The sequence below is a fragment of the Cygnus olor genome, chromosome 5, assembly GCF_009769625.2.
Source record: "Cygnus olor isolate bCygOlo1 chromosome 5, bCygOlo1.pri.v2, whole genome shotgun sequence".
NCBI classification, from domain to species: Eukaryota; Metazoa; Chordata; class Aves; order Anseriformes; family Anatidae; genus Cygnus; species Cygnus olor.
In genome coordinates, this window is record NC_049173.1 from 16,130,919 (window position 1) to 16,149,444 (window position 18,526).

General features: G+C 43.0%; 1 protein-coding gene across 2 annotated transcripts in view; it reads left to right on the forward strand.

Annotated features, from left to right (window-relative positions):
* Positions 1–16,662: 16,662 nt before the first annotated feature.
* The window catches only part of PRIMA1 (proline rich membrane anchor 1), a 51,653-nt gene continuing 49,789 nt past the window's right edge, over positions 16,663–18,526 (forward strand). The window contains exon 1 of one of the 2 annotated variants that reach the window (XM_040558904.1): positions 16,663–16,895. In XM_040558904.1, the coding sequence (XP_040414838.1) occupies positions 16,803–16,895 (93 nt within the window). In that variant the 5' untranslated portion in view covers positions 16,663–16,802. The remainder of the gene's footprint in view (positions 16,896–18,526) is intronic. The other variant, XM_040558905.1, reaches the window with a different exon arrangement.

Sequence of the window (18,526 nt, forward strand, 5' to 3'; positions counted from 1 at the left end):
CCCTGCTTCAAATAGCAATAATCATAATAATAACTAGAAATGATAGAAGTGAAGAAACACTTCTCTGGCACCTTTTCCATTTGCAAACCTCAAAGCACTTTGCAAATGTTAACTTAGTTCAGTCCCCAGGAGAGCTACATTACTTTTCCCCTTCTCTCTACTTTACAGGTGAACAAACAGCAAGGAGGTGAAATGTCATTCTCAAAGTCACATATGGCTTTCCTTGGAACCAGCAACTTCTACTCTCCTGTTCATACCACAAGACCACAATGCCTAGTTAACGTGATAGTTCCCAGTGTGAAATGGTCTCTTGAGAATTAAATGTGTAACCTGTAAAATATACAGCCTGCTTACGTTTGCTTACTTTTTAAAGTACATCCTTTAATAATATGTTTTCAATGAGCAATTTAAATAATTCATAATTTATAACATTAAATTGTGGCAAGGTGGTTTTTTTTTGAAGTCAGACCTAATGAAATGACTTAACTTCAAACAAGAAATTGAGCCAGTGATTCATTGAAGGGTTTATCTGTCAGATTTGTGGTTATACATATTAAAAATTGATCCACTTATATATGTATGTGTATATAAGTGTATATATATATTGCTGTAGTTGAAGTTATCAGGGTTATAAATTCTGAGTAGTTCCCAAGCTTGTGGTGAGTATTACCAATTTTAGGAAGATAATATTTAGAATAACCTTTCTTTTTGCACTGAAATGCATTTTCCCCTGAAACCTGCCTCTTTAACCTCTGATATCTTTCCCCCCCACAAAACACAAAGACTTCTGTTTCACTTGTGTGGTTTAGCGAACACTCAGAAGTAGTATCCTTTCTTTTCTTCATAATGAATAGTTCAACTGTTGATTGCCTTTAAAATCACTTTAAGTGCAAGGCATGTAATACTTCTTTGTTAGTTTACATATCTTTTCCAGAAGCAGTGGAAATGCCAGACCAACACATTCAAAATGGACTGAGTTTAGGGTTGTTTCCTTACTTAGGTGTCTGATTAGGTGTGTCTGAACAGAGCCTGATTCAAAAGACATTTTTCCAGCTTTATACATGCTCCAAAAGATAATGTATTTTTACATATGCAGTATGTGTGCCTATGTATTGAGTGCTCTGAGAGGGTGAAGCTGGTTTCTGCTGAGAATGTCCCCCAGCCCTGCTGAACGGAGTCAGAATCCCAGATTCTAAATCCTGAATTTTGGTGAGACATGAGCTCAGGCGTCCCACGTCTTCTGGCCATCACAGTGTCTGTCTCACACCACTGGGTCACCTCCCAGTCCACAGCTTCTACCATTCAGAAGAATCAGCATCTACTCGAGCATCCTCTGTGGGAACTGAGATTTTTCTCTCACTGCAAATTCCTCCCAGTCTTCTATCTCCTAACTGCTCATCACAAACCTTCAGATTCTTCTCACTTTTGAATCTATTTTTAAAGCCTTTTTTTTTTCCCCTATGATATATAATCAGCACTCACCTGCCAGGAGAGTATACTCAAGACTTATGAAAAAGCTGCTTTAAAACCACATGATAATAAATTCCCCCTAATCCCAAATATATATGAAATACAGAGCAGGGCCCACGACAAGTTTTATAGAAAGCATTAATGTCATCGGTTTAAAGAGAATTAAAAGGAAAAATAACATTCCATCCCTGAGGAAAAATCCAAGTGGTGCATAAGACTAAAACGAGCATTTCCAAAGGGAATTGCTCATGAAAGAGATTTTTAGTTCAAAATAAGGAAATCACTAGGCACTGCAGAAGGATTACATTGATCAAAAATAGTCTTCTGAAATATCAGGATCCAAAGAACAGCTCAAGTAAAGCTACAAATGAAATGAAAGTGAGCAAGCTCACATGCAGGAGAAACTCCATATTTCATTTGCAGCAAGGATTGTTTGTGATCAGACTTCCGAATAAGACAGATGCTATATGCGGTTGGGAACATTTGAAAACTGACTTATAGCTGTGATCCATAACAATGCTAGATTTATTGACCACCTGCTGTGGAAACACAGGGTTTTTTTCATATTTTTTTTCCCCAGCAAAACGTCAGCTTGCCATTTGTGAAGTATCTCCCGCGTCCTTTTCACAATTTCCTAGAAGATGTGATTAACCAAGATGCCAGTGCTGCTCCATTCCTGCATGCTCACCAATCAGTGCAGTGTCAATAAGATGCCAGGTGAGACCGCTGAACCTCCTGTTGAGCTATTCAAACGAAACTGAGCATGCTAAAAATATTTAGAGAGATTTATTTGATTTCTCCACATGATGTCCTCTATAATTTATCACTTCAGCTCCCACTTATTCTGTTTTCTGCTCTGTTTTATTTTAGAAGGGGACCTTTCTTTCCTAGCTTTTACGGTAAGCACATCAGGGATTTGGATCTATGATGTTTACCAGTGCACTTCAATCCCTGTGTTTAGGTATTTGTTCTATTTGGTAAACTAGCAGACTTCTCCAGTTATTTTGCTGAGCACTGGGAGGCTGAAATGATATACATCTCAAATGTGTATGTACTGAGCAACAAGGTTACAGCATTCTCGTCTTCACAAGTATGTATGGTGTCCATAAATACCCAGATATAAGAATGGGCATGGTGCTGGGGTAAGCAGGGGATTGATTCCTATTCTGAGCTGCAGAAGAAGCCTGCTCTGCTTCACTAAGTCACAGTGAAACAACCCCCTCATCTAATGGTTTTTAATTTAATACAACAGGTCCCCTTGGAGCAGACGGGTTTTCTGTGAGAAGCTGAAAGCAAAATCAAACATGACATTTTGGGGTATTCATCAAAGGCAGTGGAATGAATGGATGTCTGAAAATAAACACCAGTTTTTCTCCAATATTTCAATACCCAGGATTGGAGACATGACAAATTTTAGAAATAAAAAGACCATTGTGTTTCCATTGTAAGCTGCTGACAAATTAAAGTCATATGTTAGGTTTACTTGAAAACTTGTGTTTCCTTGGCGCTGTAATAGAAAGTCTTATAAGCACAGAAACAGCCCCATGGAGTTGATGCATACCTTGCATACAAGAAAAGCAGCTCCTTTTTTGCATGAAGATATGTCACAATCAGTACAGGCTGCAAAGTGCAAAAGCAAAAGGCATGCATGAGCACACAGGTAGGGGATGAAGCTGCCGTTCTGGATGGGTCTCTCAGTGTGTTTACTAAACAAGGTAACACAGCAAAATTGTTTCTGGCATTTCTGAATGGACACCAAAATTGACTACAGCACAAGCACTAGGATAGATTGGTTGACAATACAGAAAAAAATATGTATATAATTAAATTTAAAAAAAAAAAATTATTTGTCCCTACCAAGCCCCAAAAAACAGCTTAAGAGCCTGTGGAAAGAAGTAACAGGTGAGCACCCCTGGAAGAGGGAGGCAGCATGAAATCACTTCTTGTACTGTTGCCTGTCCTGTGTATTGCTTTCTGTGCTTTTTCTGCTCAGTCTTAGTTTCACGGGAATTAACCCCAGGCAGAGATTATATGGGAACTTTTTATGACTTTAGACAAACTTAGTGAGTCCATAGCGAGCAACAGGACATTGTCTTTCAAATGCGTTTTTTCTCCTCTACATGGCTGGAGCAATAAATACCCTGCAAATGAACTTCTTCTTTGCTAATAAAATAAAATCCACATTAATCTCTACTATCAGAAACAACTGTAAATTGAATGAAGGTAAAACAGGGTAAAGAGGGTTTGGGAACAACAGCTCCGTCACAGGCAACACAGACATCATGGCAAAGCCGGCTGAGTTCAGCAGTCGAGAGGCCCCAAAGAGCTGACTTTTGGGCCACCTTCAACAGGTTGACATGAAACTTCAGGTCTCCAGGACCCACATGCAGGTCCTGGAGGCTGCTGCGGGGAATAATGATCTCTGCTCTGCTCCGACAGGGACACCCGTAGGAAAGCTGAACTTTTCGTCACCAGGAGGGCACAAAAGAAAGTCATTGGAGAGAGGGAAGAGGGACATGGTGAATGTACCAGAGGCTTTAAATTTTAAAACGAGGCATTATCGATCCTCACAGGTCAACAGAATGGAGCAAGCTCACCTTGACTAGTGGAGGCGTACGAGTCACAGGTGTCTATGTGGTATGTGTGAGTCGTCCAAGCTCTGTCTTTCTGTAGCCAGCCTTCAAGAAGAATTGCATAATTTAAGCTTTCTATAAAGAACTGATTCTAAACGTCCTCTCTGGGGTTAGAGGTCAGCGCTGCTCTTCTCAAGGTGACACTCCAGCTGGGTCTGATGAACCACCCACGTAACCAAACACGCAGGGCTCCTTACAACCAGCGCCTCCTGCTGGTGCCAATAGGATGGCCTGGAGGGACCAAGGGTTGTTTCAGAACTGAGGGCTGAACGTCAAACAAGAAGGAGGGCAGAAGACATTGCTATTTCAGACTTTTGGGGTGAGTTGTTTTTTTTTTTTTTTTTTTTTTTACTGTATTATAAAATGTGGTGAAATACCCGTAGCTTTCTTAGCCTGCATAAATGTATTCTTTAGGGGTAATTTTCATCAAAGAATACTGTCTGCATTTATCCGTAGGTGCATGACCCCCTAAGCCCTATAGATGATACACACATTCAATGTTATATATATATCCTTAAATGAGCACCATTTGCTATCAGATTTGCAGCACTCAGATATTCTGTGTTCCAAATGAGTCCTGGGCGAATTCCATTCCTACAGCTCACCCATTTTTCTATTACAGCTAATCCAATTACCTCAGTCTCTTATCTTCCTAGCAGTGAGCACATATGTCATCTTCCTCATGCAAGTCATCCTGTAGAAAAGTTAATGAGCATATTGATGTGAGAGAAGTTACGGACCAAAGTGTTTCTGGGCACAGGAGTTTATTACTTTTGTGATCAGCAATGCAACATGTTGGTGAACAAAGCAGACGAGTGTAATTTAAACAAATGAAAAGGAAGCATGAATAAGCATCTGAAAAAGGCTAAACCTCACTCTCAGATCAGAAATAAAATAGCACAAATAGAAACGTTCTTGAAAGCAAAAAGTCGACACACTGGCAAAAGCTTTCAGGCAAATGATCAAGCCAAAGCTATAACTTGTCTAAACACTGGTTCTACCTAGAACTGGTTGTGAGGAGAGGAGACGCTATCTTTTTTTTGTACTCGAGCTAGCTACAGAAGTGAGTTTGAACTGTGACAGACGGAGGATGTTAGCAGAGGTGAGAGTGCCTGCAAGCGTCCGCACGCTGGTGGCAGACTGCAGGCAGGTCACCCCTAACATGTGAAAATGCACCCAGGGAGTTTGCCAGCTTTCAGCAAGGGAAAATCATTCAGTTACAATTATTCTCTTTCTGCAGCTGTGTGGCGGCTTATTTTCTAGTCTGGCCGTGCGAGTTCAGTTTCCAGATTCAAACAGTGAAATGGGATCCAACAACTGCTTGTACAAGATACTTGGGAAGGAGCCCGATGACTGTTACACATGGAAAGATGAGAAGGGTGAGACCTGTATTAACTGAGAGCTAACCCTGCTCCAGCACCATAAAATAGGAGAGAAAAGGACCAATGTGCACCCTGATCAGTGCTGCCAAAGCACACCAGAAATGGCTCAGGGGGCAGGAGCAAATGCCCTGGGACTCTGGAGTCAAACCTCAGAGAGTGCCTTGGCATCACCAACACCAGTAATGCAGGGCACAGGGGAAGTCAGCTCTGGGTTAACTTATAGGATGAAGAAGGAAGAAAGAAGTGGAAAAGAACCAGCCTGTTTGCTCTGGGACCCAAAACAGCTTTTAGCAGCTCTAAATAGCTCTGTGTGGGTTTGTCGGTGTAGCTGATGCTGGATTATTCCAGCAAAAATGAGCATTATGAGAATATATTAAAGTGCAGGATAGGGATGGGGCAAACCAGAATCTGACAAAACAGCTTTGTTGTGAGGCAGTTCTCTTACTCAGGTAGAAACATTTGTTCCTTCAAGCAAGAAATCATCCAAACTAAAATTCCCCATGGAAGATGGGGAGGAAGGAGCCATATGATGGAAGGAGCTGTAGGATATACCATCTTCAGGATCCTATTTCCTTCCCACTGGGAGGACAAGTTGCAAAGACTTTCAAAGGGGCAGAGGGGCTATGTTATGAAAGGCAGCACAGAGGGCCTGAGGCTTTGCCTAGCCAGGAAAGTCCAAAATCTGGTAAAGTCCTTTTCTGAAGGCAAAAAAGACAGCAAGCTCCTGCCTGTAGTATCCAGTATACAATGGCAGAACTGCGTTCCTGTACTTCTGGGACAAGTGTGTAGAGCTGTACCCTGGACAGTGCTCTACAGACATGGGTATATGTGAGCATTTCAGTAAAAAAAAAAAAAAAAAACCACTAAGGAGCTGGCTAGATAAACAGCATAGTATTCCAAGAAAAAAATAAGCTGTCCTTTGCAAAAGAAGATACTTCAAAGACAGAGAATTGCTTATCACTTTCCATTAATGCTTGCATTTGATACCTTCTTGCTGGATGCCTGTTCTGCTCCTTAGGCCCGTAAGAGCAGTGGGGCAGCACGGCCTGTTCCTCAGCATTTGCACAGGGTCTTATTAAGTGAAACCCCAATCTGAGCTCATCCCTTGGTGCTGCAGTAATACGTACAAGGAAATGATATTCACACTAGACAAATAGCTACTATAGTTTTGGATACAAGGAGAGCAAAACGCATGCACTTGTTCATAAACAGAGAAATGATTCCTCTGATTATGGGCTTCTTCCCTGCTCATTACAAACACTTGTCAACTGCCCACAGGTATATCAAGATTACTCATCACCAACTTAACAGCAAGGTGATCCACAGTAGATTCTATAATTTAGGTTTAAAGTTATTACAGCAGCATAAGTCAGAAGGATTAAATGAGAAGGAGTGTATGCTGAATCCAGGAAAATATTATATGCAAATTGTGATTATTCATGACTGAGTCACGAAAAGGATGTATTCAAAATCCATCATGATTTAAAGATTTAACAATACGATGCTTTGCATTTATGTAATGACTTTCATGGGAGGATCCTGAAATGCTGAAGAGGCACTGAGTTGAATGCAAAATAATGTTGGTCTTAGAGGGGCTTTGGATGCATTTCTTCCCAAATCAGCAGCTAGTAGGGGGTGATGCACCTGGAATTGCATTGAGGAGTAAGCTAGAGGACATAGGAAGAGTCACCAGAAGCCTAACAGTCAGTAAAACAAATCTGGACCTTCAAGCATGGGGACAGATAAGAGTACGAGGGGAAGTCAGAGGCATAAGTTTTACATGTTAGTATGTTACCTCCCTGGGAGCGAGCATCCCCAGCCAGCACTTCAGAGGCTGTGTGTGTCTGCATGCTTAGAAGGAGCAGTGCCAGGGAAAGCTGTCATGTGTCATCATTAGCACACATCAGCTACTGCTGCCTCAATTATCTCTCCACAACACCTTGCACATCAGTTATCTCGCTTCACAGCAATGGACAAATGGATGGGAAGGTTCCCTAAAACAGTGGCTCCTGAGGGTTTCCAAGACATAAGAATAAAAATAAAAATAAAAATAAATAAATAAATAAAGAAAATTGCAAACAAAATAATCACACAAACATGCAAAAAAAATGGAAAAAAAGTAAGAATGTCAACATTCAAAACCTAGCTTATTTTCAAATTGAAAGCTGTTGTGAAAAGATGGAAGAAGACGATACTTGATGGTCTGGGGAACAGAGATAGATATGATGCATCCTCTTTTCCCCAAGGAATTTCAGCCTCCATTGATCCTGACAGATGCATTTCTAATATCTTTTAAAACATCCAGTGACAGGGTCCTTAAAATTAGATCCAAACTCTTTCTTCTGTCAATTATCTCACAGTGACATCTGTGATATAAAAGAACTTACAGATTTATATCTATATTTAGATTATATATAATTTAGATATTTATTTTATTATTTTAATATAAGTAAATTTATATTTATTTATATCTTTTTCTTAGAATTTAATTTTCTAAACATATTCCTTTGTGTCTAGCTGAGAAAATTCATTGAAATGTTTACACCACTAGGCCAACCACTGTGGTGAACCTTTTTCCCAGGAAAAAAAAAAAAAAAAAAAAAAAAAGCATTCTGATCCTAGAAAACAGCCAAAGTGGACAATAGAAACCCACTGGACACTGTTGGATAGGACTGCTTTAGGAACACAAACGTAGCTGATGCTGGGAAAAGTATAATGCTTTGCACTCTCTCAATTCCTAAAATATTTTATAATGTAGACTGTTGAAATTCCACATCAGTATGGTCTTCAAAGGCCAAGCAAGGACTACTATAGTAGCCAGTCCTGAAAGACCTATATGTTTGACTCTCTTCTGCACAAGGAAGGTGACAAGTTCTTTCAGGCAATATGTGCATGTGGCTTTTTGTTAGTCGGTCCAGGTCCCAAGGAGCCATGCTCCCAGATTCTCTGGGCCAGCCTAATCTAAGACATTATAACAATGTCTTACCAGACATGCAGATAACCTATCACCTATGGACAACAGACAGCTCTCAGTATATCCTCTGCCTGCCAGAGTGCACAGGCACCAGTTTAGATGTCTTTTGGCTCTTGCCTCAGATGCAGACCACACAGGATCTAAGAAATGATGGCAGTGGCCAGCCAACTGGATTGGCATGCAGTCCTCATGGTGACTTCAGACACATGATGCAAAAGACTTACAGAGATTTAACACCCTGTAAAAGCCTAGAAACCACTGACAAACTGATGGATCTTCCTCCCTAGCTGCAGAAAGAACCACAGTAAATTTTCAGAGCGAACAGACATACTGGACAGTTTTGAATTAATACCTGATACAAAGGCTTGTATTACATACCAAATAGAGACTGCTAGGGAGAAGTGGGAGCTGCTACCAGTATTGTCACCGGGACGTGTCAGTGCTTGTCCCAGGGCAGAGTTTGATTCTCAGCAATCAGATGTTGGAGAGAAATTCTCCCTGTTAACCCCAGTGCTATGCAAATACAGCACATCTCAATGGTGAGCTCTGATGCCAGTGGTGTCTTTGTGATAGTTCCCTATTAGCTATGACTAATAACCTGATCAATAGCCACTGTTGTGAGACAGATGGGCCCATTACAATCAGAGATGTTCAGCGTCTGGCTCTTAACTCTTAACCTCACCCAATATAAAATATTCACCAAAATTCTGTGTTAGACATTGGCACAACCCTTTTTCTTTCCCTGCCATTAACAAATGTCAGGCTGCAGTGATGTATACCACATCCATCTCACCACAATAGATGCCACATTTGTTGGATGTATTGTTAAAGAAACAGTATAATGGATCTCTTCACAAAAATCCACTGTGGAGCTTATGGGTAAGTAACAAAAATAATAACTTGGGATGTGTTTCTACCTTATTTTGCTGCAACAGTTAATATCTTTTTGTGAGTTCCTCTTCAAACCAATGTCAGGCACAACTCGCACTGATGAAGTTTGGCAGAATTCAGCCTTGTATTGCTAAATGACAAAGAGAACCCTAAGACTTGCCTGCCCAAAGAAGTAAAGGTTTGTGGTTTGCTGCGGCCTGGTGTGGAGGAGGCCGCAAGCCTGACCCCCAGGGCCAAAGGTGGCACTGTAGTGATGGGAAGGGGAGGACGTTCACAGGGCAGGGGGCCTTCTCAGGGTGCATAGTTTACGTGCACCTTCAAACCATGGTTCTACATGTACTGGAGCGAGTCAAACCTGAAAATCCTCTTATTTCAGCAGTCCACATAAGGACACGCTGCTGCTCTTCCCTGGGTACAGGCTACACCTCACTGTGGGATCCAAGCATCTCCAAACCTTCCTGATGGAGCTTTCAGCATGGGTGGGATGGGGAACAGTGAATGCAAACATGGCATACACATCTCAAACAAAACTCATCACTATGAAGTTACTTTCTTCTCTCCTTTCAGATAGGTGCACACACAACTTGGTAACTCCTTCCCGTCTGCACATGGATATTCTTCTCACATCCCCTTGAACTATGGGGTAATTTTTAATGCCAGGGAATGGTCCAGTGCAATTTGCACAGAATTTTCACAACGTCCTCTCCAACAAGACACAGGTCTGGCATACAGTAGCAGAAGAAGAGCTGCAGGAGGAGGACCACCAAGAACAATTTTCCATCCATTCCTTCCTAAGTCTGGGCTCGCACAGCAGTGAATACAGCAGCACCTGGTTGCTCACCTCCTCACTGAATGCAGTCCATCTTACTCCTTCCATCTCCCCATATTAACTGCTTGCTGGCTAAGTTGTCTGCTTGGCCTCCTGTGGTACATTTCCGTTTTTTCCACTCACCTCTCACAGAAATAGCAATTGCCTGGCAATAAGTGAATCCCTCATGCCTACGTCCCCATACACAAATACAGGCAGAGGGCTGCTAAATCCGAATGGAGGTACTGCTGCCATCGGGTTTCAGATGTATCCCACTGACCAGAACAACAAGGAAAAAGAAAATAATGGTAAGAAACTATGCACAAATGTAGTTTTCAGTTATGTTTCTGATTACTTTTATTAATAATTGAATATTTTAATACATAATTCAAGCTTTGCCTGCAGTTTATACTATCATCAAAAACCCTTATGGACTGGAATCAGGCAGCACGTTGTGCTCGTGCCTTCTGTGTAAGCATTGTGCTTGCACACAGCTAGAGAGGGGACGGCTGGGCACCAGGACTTTGCCCTGCTGGCTGCTGTTTCTCCTGATACTTTGTGTCTGGAGCAATCCTGCCTGGGAAGTTCTCCTTGGATTATTTCCAGTCGCTTTCCAGATCTCATTCAGCAGCAGCATGGTCTGTGTTAAAACATAGAAGGTGTAGGTGTGAACCAGCTCTGCTCTGCTGTCTTTCATTGCACCTCCTCCTGGGATTTTGTGCCATGTTCCCCAGCCTCTCACCTGAGTGCTGAGGTCGAGGCATCCCCATGGTTTGGAATCCAGATCTGAGTCCAGATGGTCTGTGCAGCCACAACCACAAGGACAGGCTGGATGACCCACACCTCACAGCTTTTCAAAATCAGGTTCCCAGTTCTTCAGACTGGGAATCATGTTGGTTATAGATAGAGATAAGAGGTGAGAGAAACAGGATAGAAAGAAGAGCAGTGCTCTGTGAAACGGAATGTCTTTCAAGCATTTTTTTTTTTTTTGATGAAATGTCCAATATACATATGTACAGACAACGATTTTAATCACCAGAGCAATTCAACTGTACTTATGCTGGGGATAGAAGCTCTTAGACTTGTAGTTTTGGGGAAGATTATGGGGTTCACTCAAGAGACTGACAAAATAAGACTTCAGCTTTCTTCTAATTAGATCAGATAAAGAAAACAGTTAGATGAAAACATGTGCAGGCTTCTACTTGCAGGGGGAGTTAAAAAAAAATCTGAGACAATTGATAGGGCTTTTTTTCTTAGAAATTGTGATTCTCTCCTTCTCTTCTTGCCCTTCAGCTGGAGCTACTTACACTCTTGTACATATACACAGCCTCATCCTTGTCATCTATCCATTTCCATAACAGTCTGGGCAATCACAGTTCTGTTCTTATTTCATTCTTTGGCTATAACAACCTCAAGGATAGTAGAGAAACACATTCTTAATACTAGTATGGAGTAAACAAAGATGTACATTTTTAGGGCTTACTAAGGTTTGATGACTTTTTATCATCTGGCCAGACATTTTCCAGTGGAGCAGCTACAGACCACAAATTATTAGTCAATTGTACTGGATTTCTGCAGTAAAGTGGATAAGGAATTCCTCCTAGAAATGTGTAACCAACCCTGCCATCCACAAGGGAGCCAAATGGAGTCCAAGAGTAAATCTGAAGGCAATGTTTTCATGCTATCTTTTACACATTTGAATAATGAGTATTTAATCTTCTGTAAAAACAGATGAAACCTAAGCAGTAATGAATATTGAGTGTGAATCTGATACAGCACTTAAATGATTTCTGCAACCTGCAGTCCACTCAGGATGTAGAGATTTCATTATAATAGCCACAATGGACTTGGAATGTAATATCTGTAATGAGAAGTAATGTGATTGATATAGCTGAAAAACAGATGTGTTTGGAGCATACACACTCTTCCTCACATCTGGGATTTTTCTGGACACTTTCAGTAGCTAACACTACACATTTTACCTTTACATTTGTAAACAAAGAACTGTGATGCAGCTGAGCAAATCCATTTGCTGAGGAGAAAAAAAAAATGTGACCAGCTACCGAAAGTGAGTAAGCAGGAGGCCTTTATCACTTTAATGTATCACTGGATGAAGCATTTCAGAGCTAGAAAACTGAAAAAGCAAGAACAGGCTTCCATGACATATAGTCATAACAGAGAGCATTTCTGGTCATGAACACAGATCTGTGGTATCCTATAATTTAAGGTGCTGGAGCGCAAGCTAAAGATTACATGATGCAGTTTTCCGTGTTGGTGTTATTCACCCCTCACTTAGACTAACATGGATCCATTGATTTTGTTGAAGGTATTCCTGTTCTGTACCAACCTATATTTATTCAGGAGAAAACTTGAGCTGAAGGTCTGACACTTTTAATACTTTTATAGTATTTGATAAACTTTAATATAATGAAAATAAAAGAATCAGCTGGCTTTATATTTATTCTAGACATGCTCAATATTGGGAATCTATTCCAACAAACTGGAATTATCAAATAACTGAATGATCAAGTCTTCAGAAAAACAAATCTGTTATTTGTAAGTGCAAATACAATTAAGGGTCCTAAAGTTTTTTTCTGTATTATTTAAAATAGTTGGGATTGTCAGGAACAATCCCCTCCACTCCCTGAGAAATGGTGGTATTTGGAGACCTGTAAATTCTGTTTTCACTGTTGTGAACTTTATTAATTTGTGAACCCCTAAAAATTTCTCAGTAAGGTGTAGGTTCCTGTGTAGAGTCTTCAAATACACGAACAATAAATTTACTTCCTACTGCTGAAAGCACTGCCTTAGATATATGAAGCGATTAAAATATCTTTAAAAGAAGCAACAAAAATGTTTTTATTATGATCCAACATTCAAAGCATATTGATGTTGTGCATTTACCAGCCTCTTGATGGTATTCTAGACTCAAAACTAAGAATTAGTCTGAGAGAGACAGTGCTTTCAGGCAGCAGGAGGCTTTGAGATCTCAGTGCTGAAACATTTTCTGTTTATGTTTTGGCTAGTGTTTCTCTGGGTCTAAAACTTTTCTCAAGTTCATTGACTTGCATCCAGAAATGTCATTAGCAAAAAATGCTTAAAAGGATTCTTCCTAGGCCTGGCTGACCACAAAGCCCTGCCTTGAGAAGTGGTCACCTTGACTTCCTCTGCTTCTGGCTCCAGCTAAAAACCCATCTCAAGGTATCTGAAGATGTGAGAACAAATCCTACCTAAAGTCAGATTGGTGAGTATCTGTTGATTTTGATGAGGTTTTGACAAGGCAGCCTGGAAGAGGACCTTCTCTCATGCCCTATGAATACTTGAACACATGTTGTAAAATCAATCTATACAGACAAAATAAATAGCCTCTTAGAATCCATTATAACCATTATGGCTTCTTAGACTAAAGGAGTATGATAATGTGTTTGTACAGCTAATCAGTGTAGCATTCCTTACTAATGTTTCCTGAGTAGTTACTGTATTGGAGTGTTAATCATGATTGTTCTGATTATCAGGAATTGTTCTTAAAAAAAAAAAAAAAAAAAAAAAAAAGTGCAGGATAAATACTTTCTTCTGATAATCAGACAGACCAAACATGAAAGGAAAAAAATTTAATGCTTTTTTTAATACTTTTTATACTACCAAGTGTTCGTATTTGCTTAAAATTTTTGAAAGACTGCTTTTCTGAAAACAAAATAATATTTTCAAATAGCTTGACTTTGTATTTTGAGCAGTGACATTTGCTCATATGGCACTTTTCATCTCCAGAGCACCGAGCCAGAACATGGACCTGTGTTGATCCCACCAGTGAAGGATCCGGACTTGCTCCTGATTTTTGTGCTGTGATAGATACACCTAGGAAGATAGGATCCCATTCCTGCCACAGCCACCAAACACACTGCTGCCATTGGGTAGCTGGATTTGGACATGCTGTTTTGGCAGGCGGGGAACCTGGTGCAGGTCCAAGGCAACAGAGAAGTCATAGTTGGCAGTAGGATCACAACTCAAGAAATCTTGATTATGGTTCAGGGGTTGTACCCCAGTTAATATCCATCGCAACCTTTAAGTAGTGTGGCTGCTGCAGACAAATCATCATATTCTTCCTTGCACCAGTCCCGGTGCTACAAAACACTTACTCTGTTATTATGGAAAACATATTTAAAGCCTGTCGTTGATTCAGGGCCTGCAGTCTTACAGGCACTATGTCATTTATCTTCCTTATAAGTGGGAAAAATTCCTGGACTCTATTTTTTCTCCGTAGAAACTACAGAATAGAAGTCAATGAAATTAATGAAAAGCACTGGTATCATGTGGACAAGAAGAGGGCATATATTCAGCCCTTTCTTCAGCCATTCAGTCTAATGGGAAATAAGCCTGCATGTGAACTGCGTGACTGGGGCCAAAGCTGGAGATCAGATTTAATGCATCCACAGACCAATCATTTCACTCAGGGAGCTGTCAATCACCAGAACGAAATAGAAAAGGTGCTGATTACCTAGGCCAGACTTTGCTCTTATTTGTGTCCAGCAATCTCCCTGGTTGCACCTGCTTCTCTGCAACTGCAGGCAGAGCTTGGCCCTGTGTCCTCAGTTCCCTGGGTTGTCTTTGAACCAAAGGAACAACACTTAGAGATGGGCATTTGGAGAATTGCTAATGGCAGGAAATTCCACAGTTCTCCTGACATTAAGGCATTGTAAACACTGAAAGAAAAGAAATCTGTGTTGTGTGGTTTGTGTTTTTTTTTTTTTTTTTTTTTTTTTTTTTTGGCGTGCAATGCCTAAAGCCTTATCTCTCATTCTGTCAGGAACCAAGGACTATGTATACAGATGGTGCAATTTATTATGTTCTGTACTGTGACCAAGTGCTGAAATACCTTCAGGAAATCACCAGAAAGCCTGAAAAGCTTTGCTGTCTCTTGTGACTCCAGTTCAGTAAAACTATAATTGAATGAGCACAATATATTAAGCACTATATGTTACACAGTAGACTTACAGAAAAGGACACCATCTTTTTCAGCATCATTACAGAAGATATATTTGCTCTACAATTACTGCCTGTACCCAATGTCATGTTGTCTCTCTTTCTCTATACTCGAGCCTTAAAAACCCACAAGGTAGGGATTTACAAATAAATGTCTAGCCACAATGGGACTAGTTCAAGTCAGGTGTAACTCCATTAAATTCCACTATATTGTCCTCATTTGTAAGATGTTGCTGAGCCCGATAGCCCTGACATTTAAACCAGCATCTGTTGGGATTGAAATGAATGGAGATACAGTGGCGTGAAAAGAGAATTTTAGCCCTGTATTGGCTGAGGGGTTAATGCATCTTCATTCTTGTTTCGCTGAGCAGGTTTTTATGAAACAGATTATGAAACTTTGCTCAGTGGGTGCCAGAAATAGGGGGAAAAAAACTAAAATGCATGTCCTGAAACCCAGACATTTCTGGGTATGAAATATAAAACTTGAGCCCAACATCTTATTTGAACCCATTTGTTTACTTCATTCACTGAAGTGAATTCATTTACTCATTCAAACACTGAAAATAGGACCACTGTGCCGCTGACCCAACAACAGACACTTACAGTCATTCTGGTGCACACCAAGCCCAACTTGCAGCAATGGCCACCATTCACAGAGCAGAGGTTTTGCTCATAATCGCTTCACTGCAAGCAAAACCATTTCCATCTTTGATTTTCCAGCCTGTTACCTCCCTGCACGGCCATGATATTGGGGGATTCTTTATCTACATCCCCACAAGTGCTATTATTTCAGCGTGTTGTGCTATTAATTTTATTTATTATTTAATTAATATTTATTGAAACACCAACGCCACGAAGCATCTTCCTTATGACATCCCAGACCCCGGGCTGGGACACGGAGCTGACACCTCGGGCCTCTCACAGGAGAAGCTTTTGCATCACTTTGGGGCAAAAATAAACAAATACGTAAATAATTAAAACTAAAACACGATTTTTTTTTTTTTTAATAAATAACAAAAAAGCACGCCGGGCTGCAGTTTGGGACTGAGAACCCCGCAGGACAGGCATGCGGGCTCCCCGAGCCGCCCCCGGCCCGGTGCAGCCTCCGGCGGGCGGAGGCCGGGAGGGAGGGAGGAGAGCCGCGGGGAGCCGGGCGCGCAAGGGACTGCCTGGATGGGCTTGAAAAATCACTGCAGCAGCGGCGGCGGCGGCGGGCAGGGGGGCGATGCAATCCCCGGGCTGCGGGCTGCCACGCCGCTCTGCCCGCCTCTCCCGGCCGGCTCCGGCAGCTCCCGGGCCCTCTGCCCTCCAAAACTTTCCCCTCGCCCCTCCCCGGGGTGCGAGCGAGCTCCGGACTGAGCGGTGAGCGCCGGCCCCGGGAACCCCCGGCGCGGTCGGTCGGGCGGCCGGCGAAGCATCCCGGCAGGGGGCGGGCGGGGAGGGGCGGAGGCACGGCTCCCCGCCGGGCGCTGGGTTTTCCCGACCACCCTTTCCCCTCCCCACCCGCCCACCTCCCTCGTTCCCTCCCTCCCTCCCCTCCAGAATTAAAGTTGGGACGGTGGCGCTCCGGGGATGGGTGCGAGCCAACGCCTCTGCCGCCGGCTCGCTCTGCTCCGTCCCCAGGTCGCCCGGAGCCCGCTCCCCCGCCCGTCCGCCCAGGAGGGATGCTGCTCCGGGAGCTGCTGGGGCTGCTCCGCTGCTGCTGGCCCTCCCTGCTGCTGCACTGTGCCCTCCACCCGCTCTGGGGCTCTGTCCAGGTAGGGCCGCGCTGCTGGCACGGCAAGGGGCCGGGGGACGGCAGCAGGCAGAGCCCCCGGGCGGCCCCGAGGCGGGGGCGGGCGGTGGGGGGCGCGGCGGGGGCCCCCGAGGCGGGGGAAGCCGCGGCTGGGCTCGACGCGGTCCCGCCGGTGCCCGCGATGCGGGACCGAGCGCGCCGGGCAGCCACGCCCGGGCTCCGAGACCCCGCGGGCGACTCCGCGGTGCGACCGGAGCCTGGCGGAGCGGGACTTTTCTCGGGCCACCGGCTCGGACAGCGCCTTGCGCTGGAGATGGAAGAGGCGCCCGAAGGAGGCGCGCACGGAGCCCAGCTCCGGAGGGCTGGTGGTGGTCGTGGTTGGCCGTGGGGGTTTGGTGACGGTGGAGAATCAGGGGTTCTCCAGGCGAAAGCAGCTTTTTGACAACTCGGACTCGTGTGACCTTGGTCGCGGTGTGGGGCGAACAGGGAGATGGGCTGAGAGTGGCCATCCAGTTTGGAGAACCAGACCGGCAGCAAAGCTCAACTCAAATGCGTCACTTTGATATTTTAAACTTTATTTGTAATATATGTCTTCAGAGGAGTGATTGATGAGCCAGCCAAGTGCTGTTCAAGAACAGAAGGGTTGCAGTTTCTTGGAGAAAACACAGTGGAGACTCCACGTCTTTGACTCCCTGTTCTAAACTTAGTGGCTCCCAAGAGATTAAATAGAGATGTTATAATATCTTGTCTCTTGCCGTGAATGACAAAGAGGATTTGTGCTCCTTCCAGATTAAAATGAAGAGAAATACAGCAAAAACAACATCTTTTAAATCAATGTCCCCATCGTAAAAACCTGTTCCGCCACTACCACTGCTGTCCTGCTCAAGTATTCAGCTAGCTGGCCATAAATTAAAACTGTAACTACATCTTTAAGGGAAGTGCAGTTGTGTAAAGAGAGATGCCTTCTGAAACCTCTCTCCTGTAATCACTCAGTCAATCAGGCAGATAAAAAAAAAAAAAAAAAAACTTGCATAAACATCTCTCTGCAAACTACTTAGGCGATCTAACCTAATCTTTCAGAAGTAATGATGTTTAGTTTATAACAATTGAAACAGGCTCTGAGAAATGCAAAAGCCAAGGGGTCCTGCCTTTCCATGCAAAAATTTGGAAGTTTTGTTGTCCCATTCTTCGTCCATACCTGTGTTACTGCCTACTGTTCTGTGTAAGGGCAATCAATAAATCTCCTCAGACTCAAGTTTTTTGCCAGCTTCTTCCAAAACTCGGACGTATCTAAGGATCCCAGTGGCATGTACCGATGGAAAGGACAGGTGTGGAGCACTCACCAGCATGGAGACCTTCCTGTGACCGAAACTCCCTTGTCTTTGAGTCCCTCCCATGACTCTCTTCCCCATGTTGAGTCATAATCCTTGCTCTTACCTTCAAAGTTTTGCAAGTTGTACTCTTCTTGACTAATCCGTGAGTGTCCCATCTTGTCACTCCCTGTCCCTGCTCCATCTACAGCAGCCGTCGTGTTTTGTCACTTCTCTTCTCCCAGCCCCTCTTTACACGTTCGTCTGTGCTATGACCTACGTGGGGCACAGCCTTCCCTACCACATCTTGGCACTCCCTCTTCAAGCCCTGCCTTGGGACACT